General features: G+C 37.2%; 1 protein-coding gene across 4 annotated transcripts in view; it reads left to right on the top strand.

The window, feature by feature from the left end:
- Positions 1–18,614, top strand: part of UBE2H (ubiquitin conjugating enzyme E2 H) — a 101,562-nt gene that overhangs the window by 58,208 nt on the left and 24,740 nt on the right. For all 4 annotated transcript variants that reach the window (XM_073809934.1, XM_073809933.1, XM_019924049.3 and 1 more), the window contains exons 4-5: positions 16,755–16,794; positions 18,102–18,154. In XM_073809934.1, coding sequence (XP_073666035.1) covers positions 16,755–16,794; positions 18,102–18,154 — 93 coding nt within the window. The remainder of the gene's footprint in view (positions 1–16,754; positions 16,795–18,101; positions 18,155–18,614) is intronic.

The raw sequence follows: 18,614 nt of genomic DNA, 5'->3' as shown, positions 1-18,614 counted from the left end.
TTGTAATGACTATAACTCTAGATTTTTCTGTCAGGGTCAGATTAAACAATTTTAAGACCCACTGTCCATTCAGGCTATTAGCAGTAAAATAATAAACATCTTAAATCTCATTTTAAATGTCAGATTGTTGGAATTAATATTTTACAGTGCCTATTCTAATTCTGCCATTTAAAAATCCTGTGTATATCCTACTTTACTTTTGTTCACTCCAACTCTGGGTACCCTTTGCCATTCTCTGCATTCCTAATCTTTTTAGCCCTCTAAACAGCTAAAGGAAGTAGAGAAGAAACCTCAGTGGGGTTGTATAAAGGGTATTTTTTTCCTCACCTTCATCTTCTGCCCTAATTGTTGATATTAACCTATTACCCCTATTAAGGCATTTAGTGACAATTTAGGTATTTTAGCATCAGATGCTATAGAGGTATATTTGATTGAAGATTGATAACCTTTAAATAATTTGAGACTGTAGAATGGTAGTAACTTAGCTAACTTAAGCCCACTTTTAAAAATTTCATTCTGTAGATGATTTTAAAATGCTATAAAATATTGACCAATTTTAAGAAGGAAGAAGAAGATAAAATTGGAATGTATTAGAGCATTCTCTGTCACACTGAACCGCATGTTCAGAATTGTTAGTTTCAGATATCTTGCTACTGCTGTGGGCTTGTCTTCAGAGCTAATGCCAGAACTCTTGGAATTTAGACTGCCCCACCACCCCAAAAGGGTTTTTTAAAAGAGGTGGACCAAAGACATTCTGAGCTATATGTTTTGATTCTAGGCCCCCACATTTCTGTCTCGGATAAATAATGCAGGAACGTTAGAATAGTCACAGGCTAATTCCCAGTCAGATGCAACGGCCTAGCCCCCTGACATCTAGCTACTTTATATGTTTTAGAATTTCATGCTATAAAAATACTACAGAGTATCTATAATCGCTTCTTAGACTGGGATTCTTAGTGCTCATTTTAAGAATAAACTGGTGATTTCCTCTTAAGGGCCCTAAAGTTGAGTTTTTAAACTCAGTAATTGAGAAGATACTTTATGGATAATTGAATTACTATAAGGGCCTCCAAGTTTTAGAGTTATCAGCTGGTGATGTAGGAAGAGTGCTGTGAGGTGCTGAATCTTTGAGACAATCCCTGAATGTATCTGACTTAATACCTTAGCATACTTGGGACACCAGCCCTTTCTCAGTTCCATTCCAGTGTGGTGGAATGTAGGTTTCACTCAGTTCGGGAGGGCTTTTGTGTCACATTGGTTCCCTATCCCCCATTTGTCTTTTAACTTTAGGGTGTTTCTTTCTATATAGGCATTTAAAACTTTTATGTAGTTGAGTGGTATGATCTTTAAACCTTTACAAACAGAATGTCCAAACCATGTAAATTCATTCAAATATATTTCATACATACCTATTTACTTAAAGACTAAAAATTGGCTTGGTAAATCTAGTTTTGTTACCCTAGATTCCTAGTCAGAAAGGAAACAGTATAGCTTGTTGAAACTAACAATGAACCTATAGAAATGCAATTACATATCCTGTAGAAATGTAGTTTTTTCTCAAGTCTTGTCTTAACATATATTTCCAGGTAATATAATTATTTCATCATAACTTTCAAAGTGTAAATATCTAAACTTCAGACATTGTTTATTAACTAATGACACAACAGAAGCCTCTGTACTTTCTTAAATTAATGATGTAACATGAAATTGGTTAGGACAAATGACTAGGCAAATTTAACTTCTTTATAATTTTTCCTTTGCCTTTCCGTGTGCTTTTAGAACTTGGTAATACCTGCAAATGTGTACCATATTCTCTTAGGGAAGTAGATCTAGTTGAAATATTTGTACAAGCTGTCCTTGTTTCCTCCAAAGGAAGATTGCATAAGAGAGTTTTAATCAGTTGTGTGGGGTGACCCATTTTCAGGCCGTCAACAATGTAATTACTGTTAGAATGTGCGTTAAACATTTTGAGAGGTGGTGGCTCATGTAGAATAGGCAAAGATTCCTTTTTGAATTGTATAGATAGTTGCAGAATTATACAGAAGGGCAAGGAGATAAGATAAATCCAACTTCACTGCTCTTTTTAAACCCTGCCTCTATAGTATCTAGGCAGGCATACCCTTCTTTCTGAGCCAAATTTTGAGATGTGCAAATTTAGATTAAGTATTTTAATGTTTAGCTCTTGGAATTTTAAAATGTATATGTATATACTTTTTTGTTTAATATTACTATGTATTTTTTAAATTGTATAAATGCTCCATATCCACAGTAGGAATGTGAGAAGGTCCAGGTGAGCAAAAGTAAAGAAAAATTAAAATGTCTTATAGTCCTATCCCTCAATAGATATCATTATTTGCATAAAGTGCATAAAAATGTACTTTAAAACATTTTTCTATGCATATATAAGTGTATATGCAATGTAATTTGACAGGCTCATCTTTGGTATATACTCCAAATACAGTTTTAGAGAGTTTTCAGTAGTTACATGATTGCATGAGGTATAACTACAAAAGTCCTTTCAGAAACAGTTTACGTCTTTAAGTAAGTTTTTACCCCCAAATAGCAATAAACTCCCTCAACTCCTCTGTGGAAAGAGAAGGAATATAAACAGACTCCTGGGGAAGTTATGAGCTTACTCTTACAATGCCATCATTGTTCCAAACATCTTAAGCTCATCTTTTGGAATTTTACGTTCTCTTTGAATATCATGAGTGATGGCAAATCTTGATGCTTTGAAGCTGGATATAAATTTTTGAAATGGCTAAAGGTCATTTAATTCTAGAGAATAAGATGAATTGAAAACAAAGTAACATCAGTTGAAATCTAAAATGAAATATGGTTGTGAAAGTGACTTAAGTTTAAGGATTATGTTTTCTTTTAAACTGGCCCTATGGGCTCTGTCAAAAGGAAATTATAAAACTCCTTTAATCAATTGTAATGTCATTGAAATATTTGCATTGTTTTCCAGAGAGACTGCTTTGATGTAAATTATATTTGAATCTTTAAGTTCTGATTTATTTGAAAGTACAGACTTTTATCTTTTTCATTCAGAAACATTCCTAGAATGCTAGCAGTGCTGCTGGGTGTGTCACTGTGTAGTTAGGCGAATGTGATTGGTCAGTGGACTGGTTCAGGAAAGAGTGGGAAAGAATGGTTCTGGCCCTGATTCTCCTTGACTGTGAGAATGATACTTATCAGAACTGTTGTTTCCTCTTCTAGAAAATGAGATAATGGAATTAAATGAACTCTGTATGTTTGATATTGACCAATGTATTAAATACTCAGAATACATGATATATGGCATTCTACCCAATAGTTAGGAAGGCTGTGTAAGGCTTTCACTAGTTGGGAGGAAAAAGTCAACACATACAAAATACTGCATTTGCTTTAGTGACAGCATTTCCTTGCTTTTTAGGAGAAGTGTGAATTAGCAGCTCAGTTGAGGAAGAAAGAGTATATGGAGGAGATAGGCTTTTACAAGAATTGTATTTCACATATTGAGAATAGTCTTTACAAAGCTTCAGAGATGTGAAGGTGAACGTAAGGACTTTACAAATACTCTTTCAAAACCGAAGTAATGCCCAGCCCATGAAGATTATGTTATATGCAGAGGAGTTTCTACAGAGACTGCCATATTCCATACTTCTCCAGATTCACAGTTTTCAGTCGTTACACGTGTGCTCATCTACTAAGGAAGAGCTTTTATCCGTCAAAGATAAGACTTGCAGTTGCTGTGTGGGGAAATAAAAATGAGTGATCTCATATATACAGAGGTCACATGGAGCAATTTTTTATAAAAATTAAAAATAATCGATAAGCATAGGATACAAATGGTTTTGTGTCTAATCCAAAGAATGCAGATTAAAAAAATAAGAGAATATATGACTTATCAAATTGGCAGGTTAAACATTGTTGGCAAAGTTATTATGATGTAGCCAACCTAACAGTATATATTGATAAAATTTTGTATCCTTTGAGTGATTTTACTTAAAATAAGGAAATACCCAGAGGTGTACACTAAGATTTATATACAAGAGTATGTAAATTGCAGTGTTATTTTTAAAACGTAAAAGTTGGAAGCAACCTAAATCACCCAGTTGATAATAAAGTAGTTAAATTGTGGTACATTTTAATGGACAAAATGTTTCACAACCATTACTCATATTTTAACACCATCTTTAAAGGAACACATAGGAGGGAATTCCCTGGCCAACCAGTGGTTAGGACTTGGCACTGTCACTTCCAGGGACCTGGGTTCAATCCCTGGTCAGGGAACTAAGATTTTGTAAGTCACACGTGCAGTGCGGCCAAAAAATAAATGAATGAATAAATAAATAAATAATGGAACACACAGGAAAATGTATAACATTATATAGTGTAACAATAATTTTTTCCACGCAAATTCCAAGTATGAATGCCAAATACTGGCTATAGTTATCCATGGCTGTTAAGGGAATTAAAACCATTTTTCTGTAATTCCCAAATATTCTGCAGTAAGTTCCCTTTTATTATAAAAGTAAATATTTAAAAACATATGGCAAGTGCATGTCTTTTGAGTGTCCTGTCTACATCTTTGTCTGAGTCTATGCTTTTCCTGTGTTTTGTTCTAGAAAGCCACCAAGCAATCCTTGGCCAGAATTCTTACCTGGTAGCTTGCTAAGGGCCTGTTGGCCCCCATGTTTCCCACCACCCTCCTTTCTTTTTTACCTTCAGTTTTAATTATTTGTGCGTGTAAGTGTACCTACTATTTCCTTTGTTTCTCTGCTTACAGTTTAGTTTACTCCATCTTGGAATAAACCTTTAAGTATAGCTATTCTACACTCCTTTTCTTCCTTTCCCTTTTCCCTTCCCTTGTTACTTGAGCAATTCTTATCTGCTTCTTTTTTCAGTCTGACTCCTCCACTTGTGTTTCCCTTTGTTCCATTTTTCTCTTCATATGAACCAAGAAGGCTCCCGTTTACAGCTAATAATAACAGTAATACTTTTTTTTTTTAACAGAAGGGGAGGGGAGAATCTGTTCTCTTATTTTCAACAGGCAGAATTTTTATTTTTATTTATTTTTATTTTTTAAATTTTATTTATTTTTTGGCTGCGTTGCGTCTTCATTGAGTCACTCAGGGACTACTCTTCGTTGCGTTGCGTGGGCTTCTCATTGCAGTGGCTTCTCTTGTTGCGGAGCACGGGCTCTAGGCACACGGGCTTCAGTAGTTGTGGCTCATGGGCTCCAGTAGTTGTGGCTCGCGGGCTCTAGAGCGCAGGCTCAGTAGTTGTGGCGCACAGGCTTAGTTGCTCCGTGGCATGTGGGATCTTCCCGGACCAGGGATCGAACCTGTGTCCCCTGCATTGGCAGGTGGATCCTTAACCACTGCGCCACCAGGGAAATCCAGTAACAGTAATACTTTGGAAAAACCTCACCCAAGAGGGCAAAATTATGTCTTCTGATAAAATACAACATACAATATTAAATTTAAGCTTTTCAGCCTCTAAAGCAGCGGTCCCCAACCTTTCTGGCACCAGGGACTGGATCTGTGGAAGACAATTTTTCCGCGGGGGGCGTGGGGGCTTGGGTGGTTCAGGCGGTAACGCAGGCGATGGGGAGTGGCAGCTGAAGCTCCGCTCACCCGCCCGCCGCTCACCTCTTGCTGTATGGCCCAGTTCCTAACAGGCCGCTAGCAGTCCATGGCGGGGGTGTTGGGGACCCCTGCTCTAAAGGTCTTGAAAGTACCTTGAAAAGTTCCCTTCAAGATCTACAGTAGTCTCCATCAGATCTACTTATTTTACTTAAACACTAGCATTCAACAGAAAATTTTAAAGTTGTCATTTAATCTTATTTTTAAATGTCTACTGACTAGTATATTAATAGACATGTATTCTACTAATTTCAGATAGAACTATAGAGTATTTTAGAATCTTTTGTAGATAGCCTTAAGACCAGCCTGGGAACTCTGTCACCATTTATACTTTTTTAAAATAGAAAACTCTTTTGTAAGAGCCAGCTAACAAGTCTAGAAACTCACTTTTGAAATACTGCCTGTGTGTATCTCCATATTAACAGTGAGGAGGACCCTCTCAGGAGCAGGCTATATGCTATGTGTGTCTGGACTATAATTTGATGATACCAAAGCTGACTGTGTAAGAGGAATGGTTGAGAACAAGATTCTGGAGAGACCACTTAATGTGTTTGCCGAATGTTGATAGAATGGCCAGGGAAAAACCCAAGCTCATTCTTCAGTGTAATTGATGTCAATAGCATATGGCAAGAGCTAGCCAAGTCCATTTGAGTAAATAGAAACAAAATGAAAGAGTCATGGACAATAACAAAAATTAGAATGGTATTTTGAGCTATACCAGTGGCCTTTACAATTAGGTCAGACTGTCATCTAAATAGAATGGTTTTAGGTCATTCTTTTCCAAAGGAAACTAGACTAGATAACCTGTCTGAGTTCCTTCTAAATTTCCCAATCTGCCACCAGTTTTTAATTAAAAGATATTCTGATATTCAGTGCACCATATTCTTTTTACTTGTGCCAGTGATTAAAGGAAATGTTTTCACCTTTTTCATTGGCAGATTCACAGACTCTTCTGGCATAATACATTTTTTATTTCACTATGGCCAGAAATTACCTCACAGTATTTTTGGAATGGAGTTTTATAACATATGGTATGACTAACTGTAGAGTTTAGAATATTTACCATTTACTTTGTGTCTTCCTAGCTGGAAACATTGTACAATTACTCCCTCAGGAACTATTGTGAGTAACTTAACTGAGCCCTGCTTAGTCAGGAGTAGACCAGGATTGGGAGTAGAGAGGAGTGTGTCATGCATGAGAGGTTTGGGGTCAGTCATTTAACAAAGACTACTTGAACCACTATATTTCCACAAATAGAATGAATTCTTAGACTGAGGAAGCAAATTCCATTAAGATCACCTATATACTTCTCTACTTTTGCAACCTTGGGTTTGAATTTAGTTCCTGTTTCAGTTACATTCTAGTAGAAAAGTTTCCTAAAAAAATTTTTTTAGATAATGCTATGAGAATGTAAGCCATTGTTAAAAGCTCTCCTTTTACTGGAGTTCTGAAAACGAGATTTTTCAGGATAGATTTTTGAAAAGATTATGTCTAGCAGCTGAGGCACAACCTGCTTTCTCATAAAATGGATACATCTTGCATCATGTCTTCTAATCAGCTCCACAAATTTATCAGATACCAGCTGTGTGCAGGGCATTATTCTAGGTGCTAGGGATACAAAAGTGAACAAATTGCTCCCTTCACCCTTAAATCCTTTTGTGATGATGGGAGGGGGAGATAAAACAAAATTTTAAATGTCTGATAGCTTTATGCAGAGAACTGATGTGATAGAATTGACATGATAGCTATCTTAGATTAGGTATTCAGGAAGGGCTTCTCTGACAAAGTAAATTTAAGCTGAGGTTTAAATGAAAAGGGGAAAAAAGCCAGCCCTGATCCTCCAAGGTCAGGGATTGAGAGCATTTTAGGCAGAAGAAATTGTGAAGACAAAGACCCCGAGGCAGGAGCTTTGCATGCTCAGGGAAGAGAGATGAGGCTGGGAGGCTGGGTCGAGAGTGTGAGATATGAGAAGCGGTCCAGGTGGTAGGCAGGGCGAGGTCCTGAAGAGCTTCGCTGGCCAGGTTAAATGGTTGAGTTATATTCTTAATGTAATGGAAAAAAAATCATTGCAACGTTTTAAACAGGTTCAGTGATCACTCTGCCGTTGTGGGGAAAGAGTAGAGATACTGGTGGTTTGGATCAAGGTGCCAAGGTTGAAAACTCTGGTGTATTGGGTTGGCCAAAAAATTTGTTCGGTTTTAAGTAAAAATAAAAGACACATTTTTTATTTTCACCAATACTTTTATTGAACAATTATTCACTAACCGAATGAACTTTTTGGCCAACCCAATAGATACACATTACTTGAAGAAACCTATCTATATAGAGGAAAGCATACAAATGAGGCTGTTACCTAGAGGAAGATAAAAGGAAGGCTTTACTTTTTATTTCTTGAATAGGAGATTTTGCTCCTTGCAGGGAGTTGTCTAGAAGAGAGGGAAAGCTTGGTGATGTTGGACGTCAGGAGGAGAATTAAAGGAGCAATGCCTTTGACACTGTAGCAAGGGACAAGATCAGAACACAAATAGAAGACTGGTGCTTGAGAAGACCATGAACATGAACATTTGAGCAAGCTGTTGAGGCAGGAAAAATTAGCATGTGGGCGGCTGGATTTTGTTGGGGATGATGAGGGATCCTGCCAATTGGCACCCATTTTCCAAAAAAAATGGGCAGGGCTATTAAGTCAAAGTGAGAAATGGAGGGGCAAAGGGAATGGGAGATTTGCAGAATAATGGTAAAATGTCCAAGTCATTGGAGAATGGGGGAGCAAGCTACTAGAGAAAGAAGAGAGGAAAATTATAGGGGATGTTGAATCCACAAAAGTTGTTATAGAGCATACTTTTTAAAATTGATACATTTGTTTACTTACATCTCTCCTCCCTGCCAACCCAATAGATATAAACTCCATGAAGGCAGTTCCTGGGTCTGTTTTACTAAAAATCCGTCTCCCCACCTCCAGGCTTTATACATTGCCTGTTCTGCAGAAGAATATCTGTTGAGTGAGTTAGTGAATAATGAGTGAATGCCTATTTAGAGACATCCTCAAGTCCAAGAATTGTGAATGATTGGTTTTCTCCAGTTGTAGATGGGTATTTTGGAGGGGAGAGGGCAGGGGATTTGCAGAGAATTGCCAGAGAGTGATGATGGTGATAACTCTTAAACCTAGTTAGGGGAAGACATGAAAATAAGAGGGTGGTAGGTAGGAATAAAGAGGGAGGGTGAGTGGATTAGAGTTCACAGGTGAAAGAATTGTTCATGGGGTGGGAAGCTCTTTGACAAGGATAGGAGACCGTAGTGGGAGAGGGTATGTCTGAATTTGTGATTTTGGAAGTGAAGCTATTTGTAGGGATGCCAGACTTCAAGGCATGTCCTGGGAGTGTGAATGAGATAGAACTGAGGAAAGATCATTAAGAAGAAGCTTAGAGAACTGAGAGGCCCCAGGGTGTGAGGAGGGTGGTCTATGTAGGTAATAATGTCACTAAAAATGACAGGAGTTGGTGGGGGAGAGACTTGGCTTAGGTGCTGAAGTTCTCAATGATGGAAGAAGTCAGTAGTCACATTGGCCCTGTCAATGAAAAACCTGTTGTTAGCAGTTTGTAATATCTAAATTTATTCAGCTTCATCTTGCTGTATAGCCAGAGTAAAAATAATAGTCGGCTTTGATTTCCCTTCCCCAGGCCACCTCTAAGGGGTAACCTCGCTTTTGCACATGCTTGCTTCTGTGAGAAGGTTTGTGCATTTCCTTCTTGAAGCTGGCTTATGTCAGTTTTAATTCTGCCTTTGGCAATTCATTATTATATAATCTTCCCATTTGCTGTATAAAAGTTCCACCTAACTTGCTGTTTAGGTTAGTTCCTACTTGAACTTTAGTTCCTCTAGCTTTTGAGCTGGTTGGTTATTCTGACATCTTCTGGGCATAAAATTCATTTTCCCTTTAGGATTGGTGTTATAATGAAAACATATTCTTAGCTTCATTTTTCTTTAGTTAAACTGAAATTCTTTTAAAAACAAATAAGAGTAATATCTTAGTTCCCTTGGAAAAGCTTGTTCACACAGTTCAAGATTTGTTCATATTCTTGGTGTTGGTGAAAACCATATTGCTAGAAGGAACTTTGGAGATTATATCATCCTGTTCCGTTATTTGAAGGATTGTAAAAATGAGACTCAGGAAGGCGGAGATATATTATTACTAATTAGTTGCAGAGTCTGCCTTCTAGCTTCCAGTCCAGTGTTTTTTTCATATGCCAAATACAATCAGAACAATCTTTTTAATAGTAAATATTAGAGTAACTGTATTTGCCATTTCCAGTGTGATAGGGTTATTTAAAAAAAAACTAATATCCCATAATCAAAATACCTTCTAATGCTCTTGACAATTGCTAAAGGATTAAGAGATGGATATGTAGGGGCAGATATTTTCATTTTTAGGATGAGAAAAGTGAGATGAAATTACTTGCCTGAGCTCATGAGTTACTGGTCACATGCTGTGCATATATATTCCTTAAATCTTGGTGACAGTCCTGTGATATGTGGATACCATTATTTAACCCAGCTTTATGAATAAGGAGACAGAAAGGCAAAGAGATACAGTAGGTCTAAGTGGAACTTAGGCAGTCTGACTGGAGCCTGATCTTTTAACCACGACTTTGTGTAGTAACAGTGGCAGAGACTTGAAATTAGGTCTCGAAATTTCAAGTCCAGTGTGTTCTGTCCATACTCTGCTGCCTCTGACCATGAAAATAAATCCTGCCTGATTCAGACAGTGTGGTTATATGAATGACCAGGAGAGAGAAAGATAAACTATGGAGATAGGAAAGAGATTACAGTCTTCCAAAATTGGATGTGCAGGAGAGTAGATTTAAGGCTGCAGGCTTTGGTAATCTGCTAGGTTGGTAGAAGAGTTACACTGTTGAAGGATAACACTTCACCTTTTCTTAGTTATAAATGAATAAATGAACTTTTCTTATCCATCCAGCCCATTCCTCAGACTCCATATTATCAGAGAGAAAGGAAGAAACAGAAAAGAGGACCCCTTGTTGAGTTTAGATCTCCTGAACACACACAGGATCAGTTCAGAAGTTCCCATGACACAGGGCAATGAGAGTGAGCTCCTTGCTTGGTTCCTCACCCAAGAAGAGACCGGCCCAGGTCCATCTCTCCTGAGTAGGAAAGGCTCAGCTCTCGGAAGAGACTTCTGCCTGGGTGCAGGCTGCCACGGGCTGGGCCTGGCTGTCTGAGGTAAGATGAAAATCTATCTGAGAGTGCACTAATGCACAAAGCTGGCAGTATAGCTGTCACCAGTGAAGCTGGCAGCATCCCCACCCCTTTTTTATCTGGAACACCCTAACTCTGATCACCTCCTGCATGCTTGGAATCGAGATCCAAGTTATTGCCCTTAAAAAATTTATAGTCTGAGATACTTCTAGGAGAGATAGGATTTAATCTTTAATAAATATATTTTAAATAATTATATCTACTTTAAAAATAGAGAATTAATCAGTTTCATTCTGAATGGTCTACTTTATGTGGGTATTTGTCCTGAAGATAGAATATCAGAGTAATTAAATATATTTATTTACTGTTTTCTCACAGGAATTCATAAGCTTATAATTAAATCATATCAGCCACAGCTGCCTCAACCATCTGCAGTCCAGGTTCATTTTATCTCTGGGATAAAGTTTTCATTTTTGCCTTTTGTGCTTTTCACCCTATTACCTTAGGGTGGATTTACCTTGTTTCATGTGTCACCTTGTTTGACCTCATTTCTTCAAGATTATTCTGGATGAAATTTCTGGATAGATGACTGGCCCTTAGGTATTTCGTTGTATCCACAAATTTGATCACTAAAAATATCCCCACTTGTAAATGGAACAAAGACAGAAGTATAATTATTTTTTGCCTCTTTCATGTACATATTGACCCCAATATCAGTTATTCGAAAGTGTACAACTTTGTATAGATCCCCTCCTGGGATTGGACACAGAAACAGTCTGAAATAAAAAACAGTTTTCAGCATGACTCGGCACAGCGTTATTTACTTTCTCTCTTTATTAGCCTATGGGTCAAGAGATTTGTTATTCTAGAGCAATTGAGTATTGGAGTGGAACAAGCAAAAGCATGGCATATTTTTCTATTTTAATAATCTGTGCTTTTGTTTTCTAAGATATGTAGTTTTTCATCAACTAAGCATGGTTTGGATTCCTCCTCCAGAATTATAAATCTCCTGATTCCCTTCTGATAAGACAGAGGACAGAGGTGGTAAGATTTTTAGCTAAACCTTTGTACCTGTTGTCCCCCTTTTTTATAAATGCTTGATCCATGCCAGAGAATAATTGTCCAAAAAATTTAAACAAAGGAGTTCTGAATTTTATCTGATCAAATCACTGAAATGTTATCATTAGAAAATGTCTGGTAGTGAATAAAATCTTAAATCATATGGATTAAATGTGACTTGCTGCTTCCACTTATCATGTTTCCATAAAAGCAGTTTTCAAAATATGTTCTCTTAAAATATCTTCAAAATAGTTCCTGGTCAAATGGAAACAAGTGTTGGGAAAATTCTCTTGTTGCAGACAAATTCATTAATGTGGTGATAGCATTGCCAAAAGGAAGGAAAACATGCCAGGGCAAACACACTCAGTCCTGAGAATGTTCCTTCTCTGAATTCCTAGCCTGTTCTTTCTCTCCTCCCCTCCTTGTGCAGAAGTTCCATTGTTGCCATCATTATCCAGAATGTAAATAGCTTTGCCAGAAATGCTGCCCACAGCTTGTCCAAGGACAAATTTAAAGGAGATATATATATATATATATATATATATACACACACACACACACACAGATATAGATAAATCTACCCCTTTCCATTTATTTGCGTTGGGTATTTTTCTAACAATAGAAAAAGCCTGGTATAGGAAGAGATGATTGTAGTGTGGAAATTGTTTTTTAGTAGAAATGGTCTGGTTGTGCTTGTTGCTCAATGGCAAGTTTATAAACTCCATTTCTGCCTACTTTGGAATAGTCAGTGGATTTTGTGTCTCTTTGTGGTATTTTAGCATGTTAGTAACTTTGTATTATATTCTCCAGAATACTTATGTACCTAAAAATGTGCCTCACAGAATTAATTTCCTTTATGGACTTAACCATTGGCCATTTCCCCTTAAGTCCTCTGTTCTCAGAGGTCTGGCCATTGTTATTAAATCCCAGATTTTAGAGCTGATGGTCCTTTTACAGACAGAATAAGAGTGGAGGTTTTGGAGGTCATGTAGCCCAGCTGTTTCTCTTTGCAGGTAAAGAAGCAGACCCACAGAAGTATAGTGACCTGATCAAGGCCTGCAGTTAATAGCAGAGTTGGGACTAGAAGCCAAATCCCTATTAGTACTTTTCTCTTTCCAGTCCGATTCTGCTCTCCACCTCAGAGCTCAGATGGGGTTTTATATTTATCAGGGGCACTGGGGACTGGGCTCCAACCCATTTATTACTAAAGAATATGTTTACTAAGCCCTTTTTGGCCCTCTTTCTTATATAGTCTTGGACTCAACCAAGCCAAAATCTAGATTAAATTGAAAACAGTGTGGAAACTATATTGATTCCAAATGTAATCTCCAGACCTTGTACAAGGAGGGAGGCAGGAACCTTAATCTTTCAGAGACAGTTTTGATAAACATTTAAAGCTTTTTTCACCATAGCTATTTCCTTGACTTATACCTTTGAGGTTCCCTGTGACATCAAATTATTGAAGCTTCATTCTTTTATTTTTTTAATTTTTTGTTGAAGTATAGTTGATTTACAGTGTTGTGTTAATTTCTGCTCTACAGCAAAGTGATTGAGTTATACGTATATACATTCTTTTTTCATATTCTTTTCCATTATGGTTTATCATAGGATATTGACTATAGTTCCCTGTGCTATACAGTAGGACCTTGTTGTTTATCCATCCTGTATGTAATAGCTTACATCTGCTCACCCCAACCTCCCACTCCATCCCTCCCCCAACCCCCTCGGCAGCCACCAGCTTGTTCTCTACATCCATGATTCTGTTTCTGCTTCGTAGATGGGTTCATTTGTATTGTATTCTTTCTTTCAGACTTACTTCACTTAGTATGATAATCTCTAGTTGCATTCACATTGATGCAAATGGCATTATTTTGTTCTTTTTTATGGCTGAGTAGTAGTCTATTGTATATATGTACTACATCTTTATTCATTCATCTGTCGGTGGACATTTAGGTTGTTGCCATGTCTTGTGAATAGTGCTGCTGTGAACATAAGGGTGCATGTATCTTTTTGAATTATAGTTTTGTCTGGGTGTATGCTCAGGAGTGGGATTGCTGGATCATATGATGATTCTCTTTTTAGTTTTCTGAAGCTTCATTCCTTCTAACCCATTTCCATTGCTGCGATCCTACTTCTGGTATGGGGTGGGGCTGGTTTAAAAAGGATAACGGAGAAAATATCCCCACCACTAAGAACTAAGCACTGTTGATATTTGTACATATTTGTTACCAGTTTTTTATCTATGTGCACACTTTTTAAAATACCAGGGCAAATAATATACAAGCACATATATCTTTTTAGTATGTGAGCTGCCGAAGCAAGAGCTAGCTCTTTTTTAAAGGAATATAGTTTTACAGATAAATTCATCTTTAATCACCATTCCTCATTCTGTTACCTATTCCCACCATGACCTTGACCCTGCACCCTCACTAAAATACTCTTATAAATTTGGTATATGTTGGTCCAATACAGTTTTCTGTACTCGTTACCATAGAGAATATGTAGTGTTGCTTTGTTTTAGTTTATGTAAATGGTATCATGCTGTAAATATATCATCCTGCAACTTTTTTGTTTCCCCTCAGCTTTGGCTCTATACATACTGACCTAGTTCACTACCTTGGCTGTATAGGACTCCCAGTATAAGGATGTACTACAGTCTCTCCCATCCCTTGTTGATGGGGTTGAACTTGGTTCTTGGCTTTTATAAACACTGCTGCAACAGATATCCTCGTAGGCCTTCTTGGACACATGTATTAGTGTTTTTCTGAGGTTCGATAGAATTTTTATTCTTCTTTTTTTCCTCAACATTAAGGCATGAACATTTCAATTGGCTTAGTATAATCGCCTCATAAACACATACCTTGTACATCTAGACTTTGAAACATCTTGAATGAAAAATGAATGTGAAATGGTAATTGGACACAAATCTTTTTGCATCAGAGTCATTTAAACATTGCATGGGCTCTCTTGATAGTAGTAAATAAAACATTAAGCTATTTCAACACAAAAGATTAAAAAACAAAAATTGGAAGCATGATTAGTACTTGGAGTGGCTAGAGCACGTGAGGATTGGAATGTCTGGGATTTCATGTAGTCTCATCCCGTTTTCTAAGTCTAGAGAAGTTTCTTAGCTTTTTGGAGATGACCTCTGTCACACCTCATCCTTGAGGATCTTCCTTTGATGCCACTTGTCTGCATCTTTCCTGACATCTTCCTCTCCTCATACATGCTTCCCCTGTCACCTCTTTTTTTTTTAAAGGGCTTCAAATGCTTGGCTTTTTTTTTTTTTTTTTTTTTTTTTGGCTGTGTTGGGTCTTCATTTCTGTGCGAGGGCTTTCTCTCGTTGTGGCAAGCGGTGGCCACTCTTCATCGTGATGCGCAGACCTCTCACTATTGCGGCCTCTCTTCTTGTGGAGCAGACGTTCCAGACGCGCAGGCTCAGTAGTTGTGGCTCACGGGCCTGGTTGCTCCGCAGCATGTGGGATCTTCCCAGACCAGGGCTCAAACCCTTGTCCCCTGCATTAGCAGGCAGATTCTCAACCACTGCGCCACCAGGGAAGCTCCCTGTCGCCTCTTTTTGCACACTGCATTATTTCTTTGTGTGTCTTGTCCATTGCTCCAGTGACCTCCTCGAGAATAGAGTACTGTCTTTATTTGGTTTTGTACCCTAAATAAGCACAGTGCCTGACACATAGATGTTGACCAGATATATTTTGAATGAATGAAAGAGAACATGTAAGGTGGGGGTGGGGTGAGGGAGGGTGGGATTGGGACGTGGTGATAGCCACTTAATAAGGAACTTCAATTTATTGAAAGGAGGGTACGGAATAAGGAAGTCTAAAAAGGAAGTAAGGGGACTTCCCTGGCGGTCCAGTGCTTAAGACTCTGTGCTTGCATCACAGGGGGCACGGGTTCAGTCCCTAGTCAGGGAACTAAGATCCCACATGCCGTGTGGCACGGCCAAAAAATAAATAAATAAAATTAAATTTAAAAAAGGAAGTAAGGCGATAAGGATGACAAAATGAGGGCTTTGACAGTGGATCTCTGCTTTAGAATACTGTCATTTGCTTGTATACAAACTGATTAACTCACTGGTTTTGAGTTAGAAAATAATTTCTTTTTGGAATTTAAATATCAATATATTTGTTTAAAAGTCTATACATACTTGTTTTTCTAGGAATAAATCAAAAAATTTGAATCCCTGACAGATAACAGCCATCTTACAGAATTTTTTTAAACACCTTGCCTAATTTCTTGGTTGCCCCAATTTTAATCAAAACTGGGTTTCCTGGAATGAGTAGACTAAAGTTAAAGGAAATACTTTGGTCACTGTTCTTATGAAATCCTTTGCGGTTTGGAAGCAGTACTCCTTTAGCATTTCAGCAGCTTCATTCATGTTCCGCACACGGTGTAGCACAATGATACGAGTAACTGAGCTTCGGAAGGAGAAGTTCAAATGCAGAACCTCCACATTTAGTGATTGAACAATAAAACTTTGGGGAGGAAAGTCAGAGTAGCTTTCTTAACTTTTATCATGGCACTAGTTATAAACCATTTAGTACTATAAATTTTCTTGGCAAGTACCTTCATAGCTCAGAAAATAATTTCTTGTAATGATTATTTTGTATTAGAAGCTGCATTGCTCTCAGAGTTTGCTCATTTGATTAGTAGAATTCTGATGTATTTTAAGTAATTGGCACATTCAGGAGAATATAGTCTTACCGGTAACCAAAGATCTAAGATTGAAAGTAATGAGTTATCCTAATACTGAAATTGTTTCCGTACTGAAATACTTTTAAACTAATTGTTCTCTGGATACTTTTTGCTGCTAATTAACATCTCTTTTTACAGGATTCATGAATAAAATTTTCCATCCCAACATTGATGAAGCGTAAGTAACTGTTTAAAAATGTTTAAATCTTAGCAGCAGCTGCTCTTGGTTAGAGTTCATCTCTCTGTTATTAAAAAAACCTCAATTATCTTTTTGGATTTTAACAACAGATAGGACTGTAAGAATGGTCACTTCCATTATAGAATCCAGGACTACGATATTCCACCTTAGTTCAGGATCCACTATTGGACTGCTTGGTTTTTTCCACTGTCATGAATGGGTCTTTCATTTCCCTTGATATCCAGCTAACATTTGTAATATTCCATATCTCTGTTCTCTTTGTATAGACACTGTCCAGAGATCTGTCTTCAGTGTACAGATTATATTATTTTCAGCCCTTAAAGTATTTCTCAGTCCTTGAGAGTAAAGCAAACAGTTAATGAATCTTAATTATCCCTTTCTTTCCTTATAATATTTTATTAGTGATATTTTAAAATGTGATATCAGTGCCTCCTATTTTATACTTCCAGTGCTATTTAGAATACTATTTGTCCTGCAGTTTTTCCTTGTCATGGCACTAAATTTTGATATTACACACACGCACACACGTGCATACATATGAAGTATTCTGAACTCTGAGAGGTTGTATGTACATATATACATCATGCCCCATGGTCCTTTAATACTTTCATGTATCAGTCATCTTAACAAGGATGTTCTCTTATGTAACTGCAGTATAGTTGTCAGATTCAGGAATTACATATTAATGCAGTACTTTTTCATCTACTGCCATATTCTGGTAATGGACTTTTTAGCACTTTTTTTTTTCATTCATTAAAGGATCCAGTCCAGTACCATCTACTGCATTTAGTTGTCATGTTTCTTTAAACTACTTCAATCTGAAACCATTCCTCAGCTTTTTATAAAATTGACATTTTTAAGGAATAAAGACCAGTTATTTCATACTGTCCCTTAGTTTGGGTTTGTCTGATTTTTCCTTATAATTAGGTTCAGAGTATGCTCTTAAGGCCAGAAAACCAAAAAGTGAGATTGTGTCCTCCTCAGGGTATCCTTTTTGGAGGCACACAAGTTTGTCTGCCCTGATAACCAATGGTAATTCTCATCACATGGTTAAGGTGTTGTCTGGTTTCTCCATTGTATAGTTACTGGTTTTCCCTTTCAATCTGTAAGTAGACACAAGACTTTGTGTATATTCTGCTCCTCATCATGTTTTCCCCAATTGGGATTCTTTGGTTTTTTTTTTTAATCTATTAAAAATATTTTTCCTGATGATTAAACTAGTTGCCAAATACATGCAGCTAACTTTGTAATTTTTTTAAAAATGCCATTCTTTCCATCTGTTTCAGGTCAGGAACTGTGTGTCTAGATGTAATTAATCAAACTTGGACAGCTCTGTATGGTGAGTTTGGCCATGGAATATTTTTTAGAGATGTTGAGACACTGCCTAAAAAAATGTTGTTTGGATTTTCTTCTCTGGTTTAAAATGTTTTGTTGGGAATGGGAAAGGATTTTGAAAGCCGGTGGGAAAGTTTAATCAGTGAAAAAAACGTTTTCTCATGAGTACAGACTTTGGTTTAGCAGTGGAAGTTTGAAATTATCTTGTAAGATTCTGAAATTAATGTACAGTGTTACACATATGCAGACACACAAATACATACGCAGACATTTTATATATGTGTTATTCTGAAGCACATTGTATACATGTTTATCTGTAATGCCTTTTAGTTTTGGAAAAACTCTTAGGAATGTCCCTTTGAAATGAGATGGTGTATTAAGAGGTTTGGGGGATCATCATCTGTTTCAAAGGTGAAAACTTTGTTATGAAGCAAAGAATAATTTAGCCTTACCTTCAGTGCTGA

This window comes from Tursiops truncatus, chromosome 9, assembly GCF_011762595.2.
Source record: "Tursiops truncatus isolate mTurTru1 chromosome 9, mTurTru1.mat.Y, whole genome shotgun sequence".
Taxonomy (NCBI): domain Eukaryota; kingdom Metazoa; phylum Chordata; class Mammalia; order Artiodactyla; family Delphinidae; genus Tursiops; species Tursiops truncatus.
This window is presented reverse-complemented; position numbering and strand designations above follow the sequence as displayed.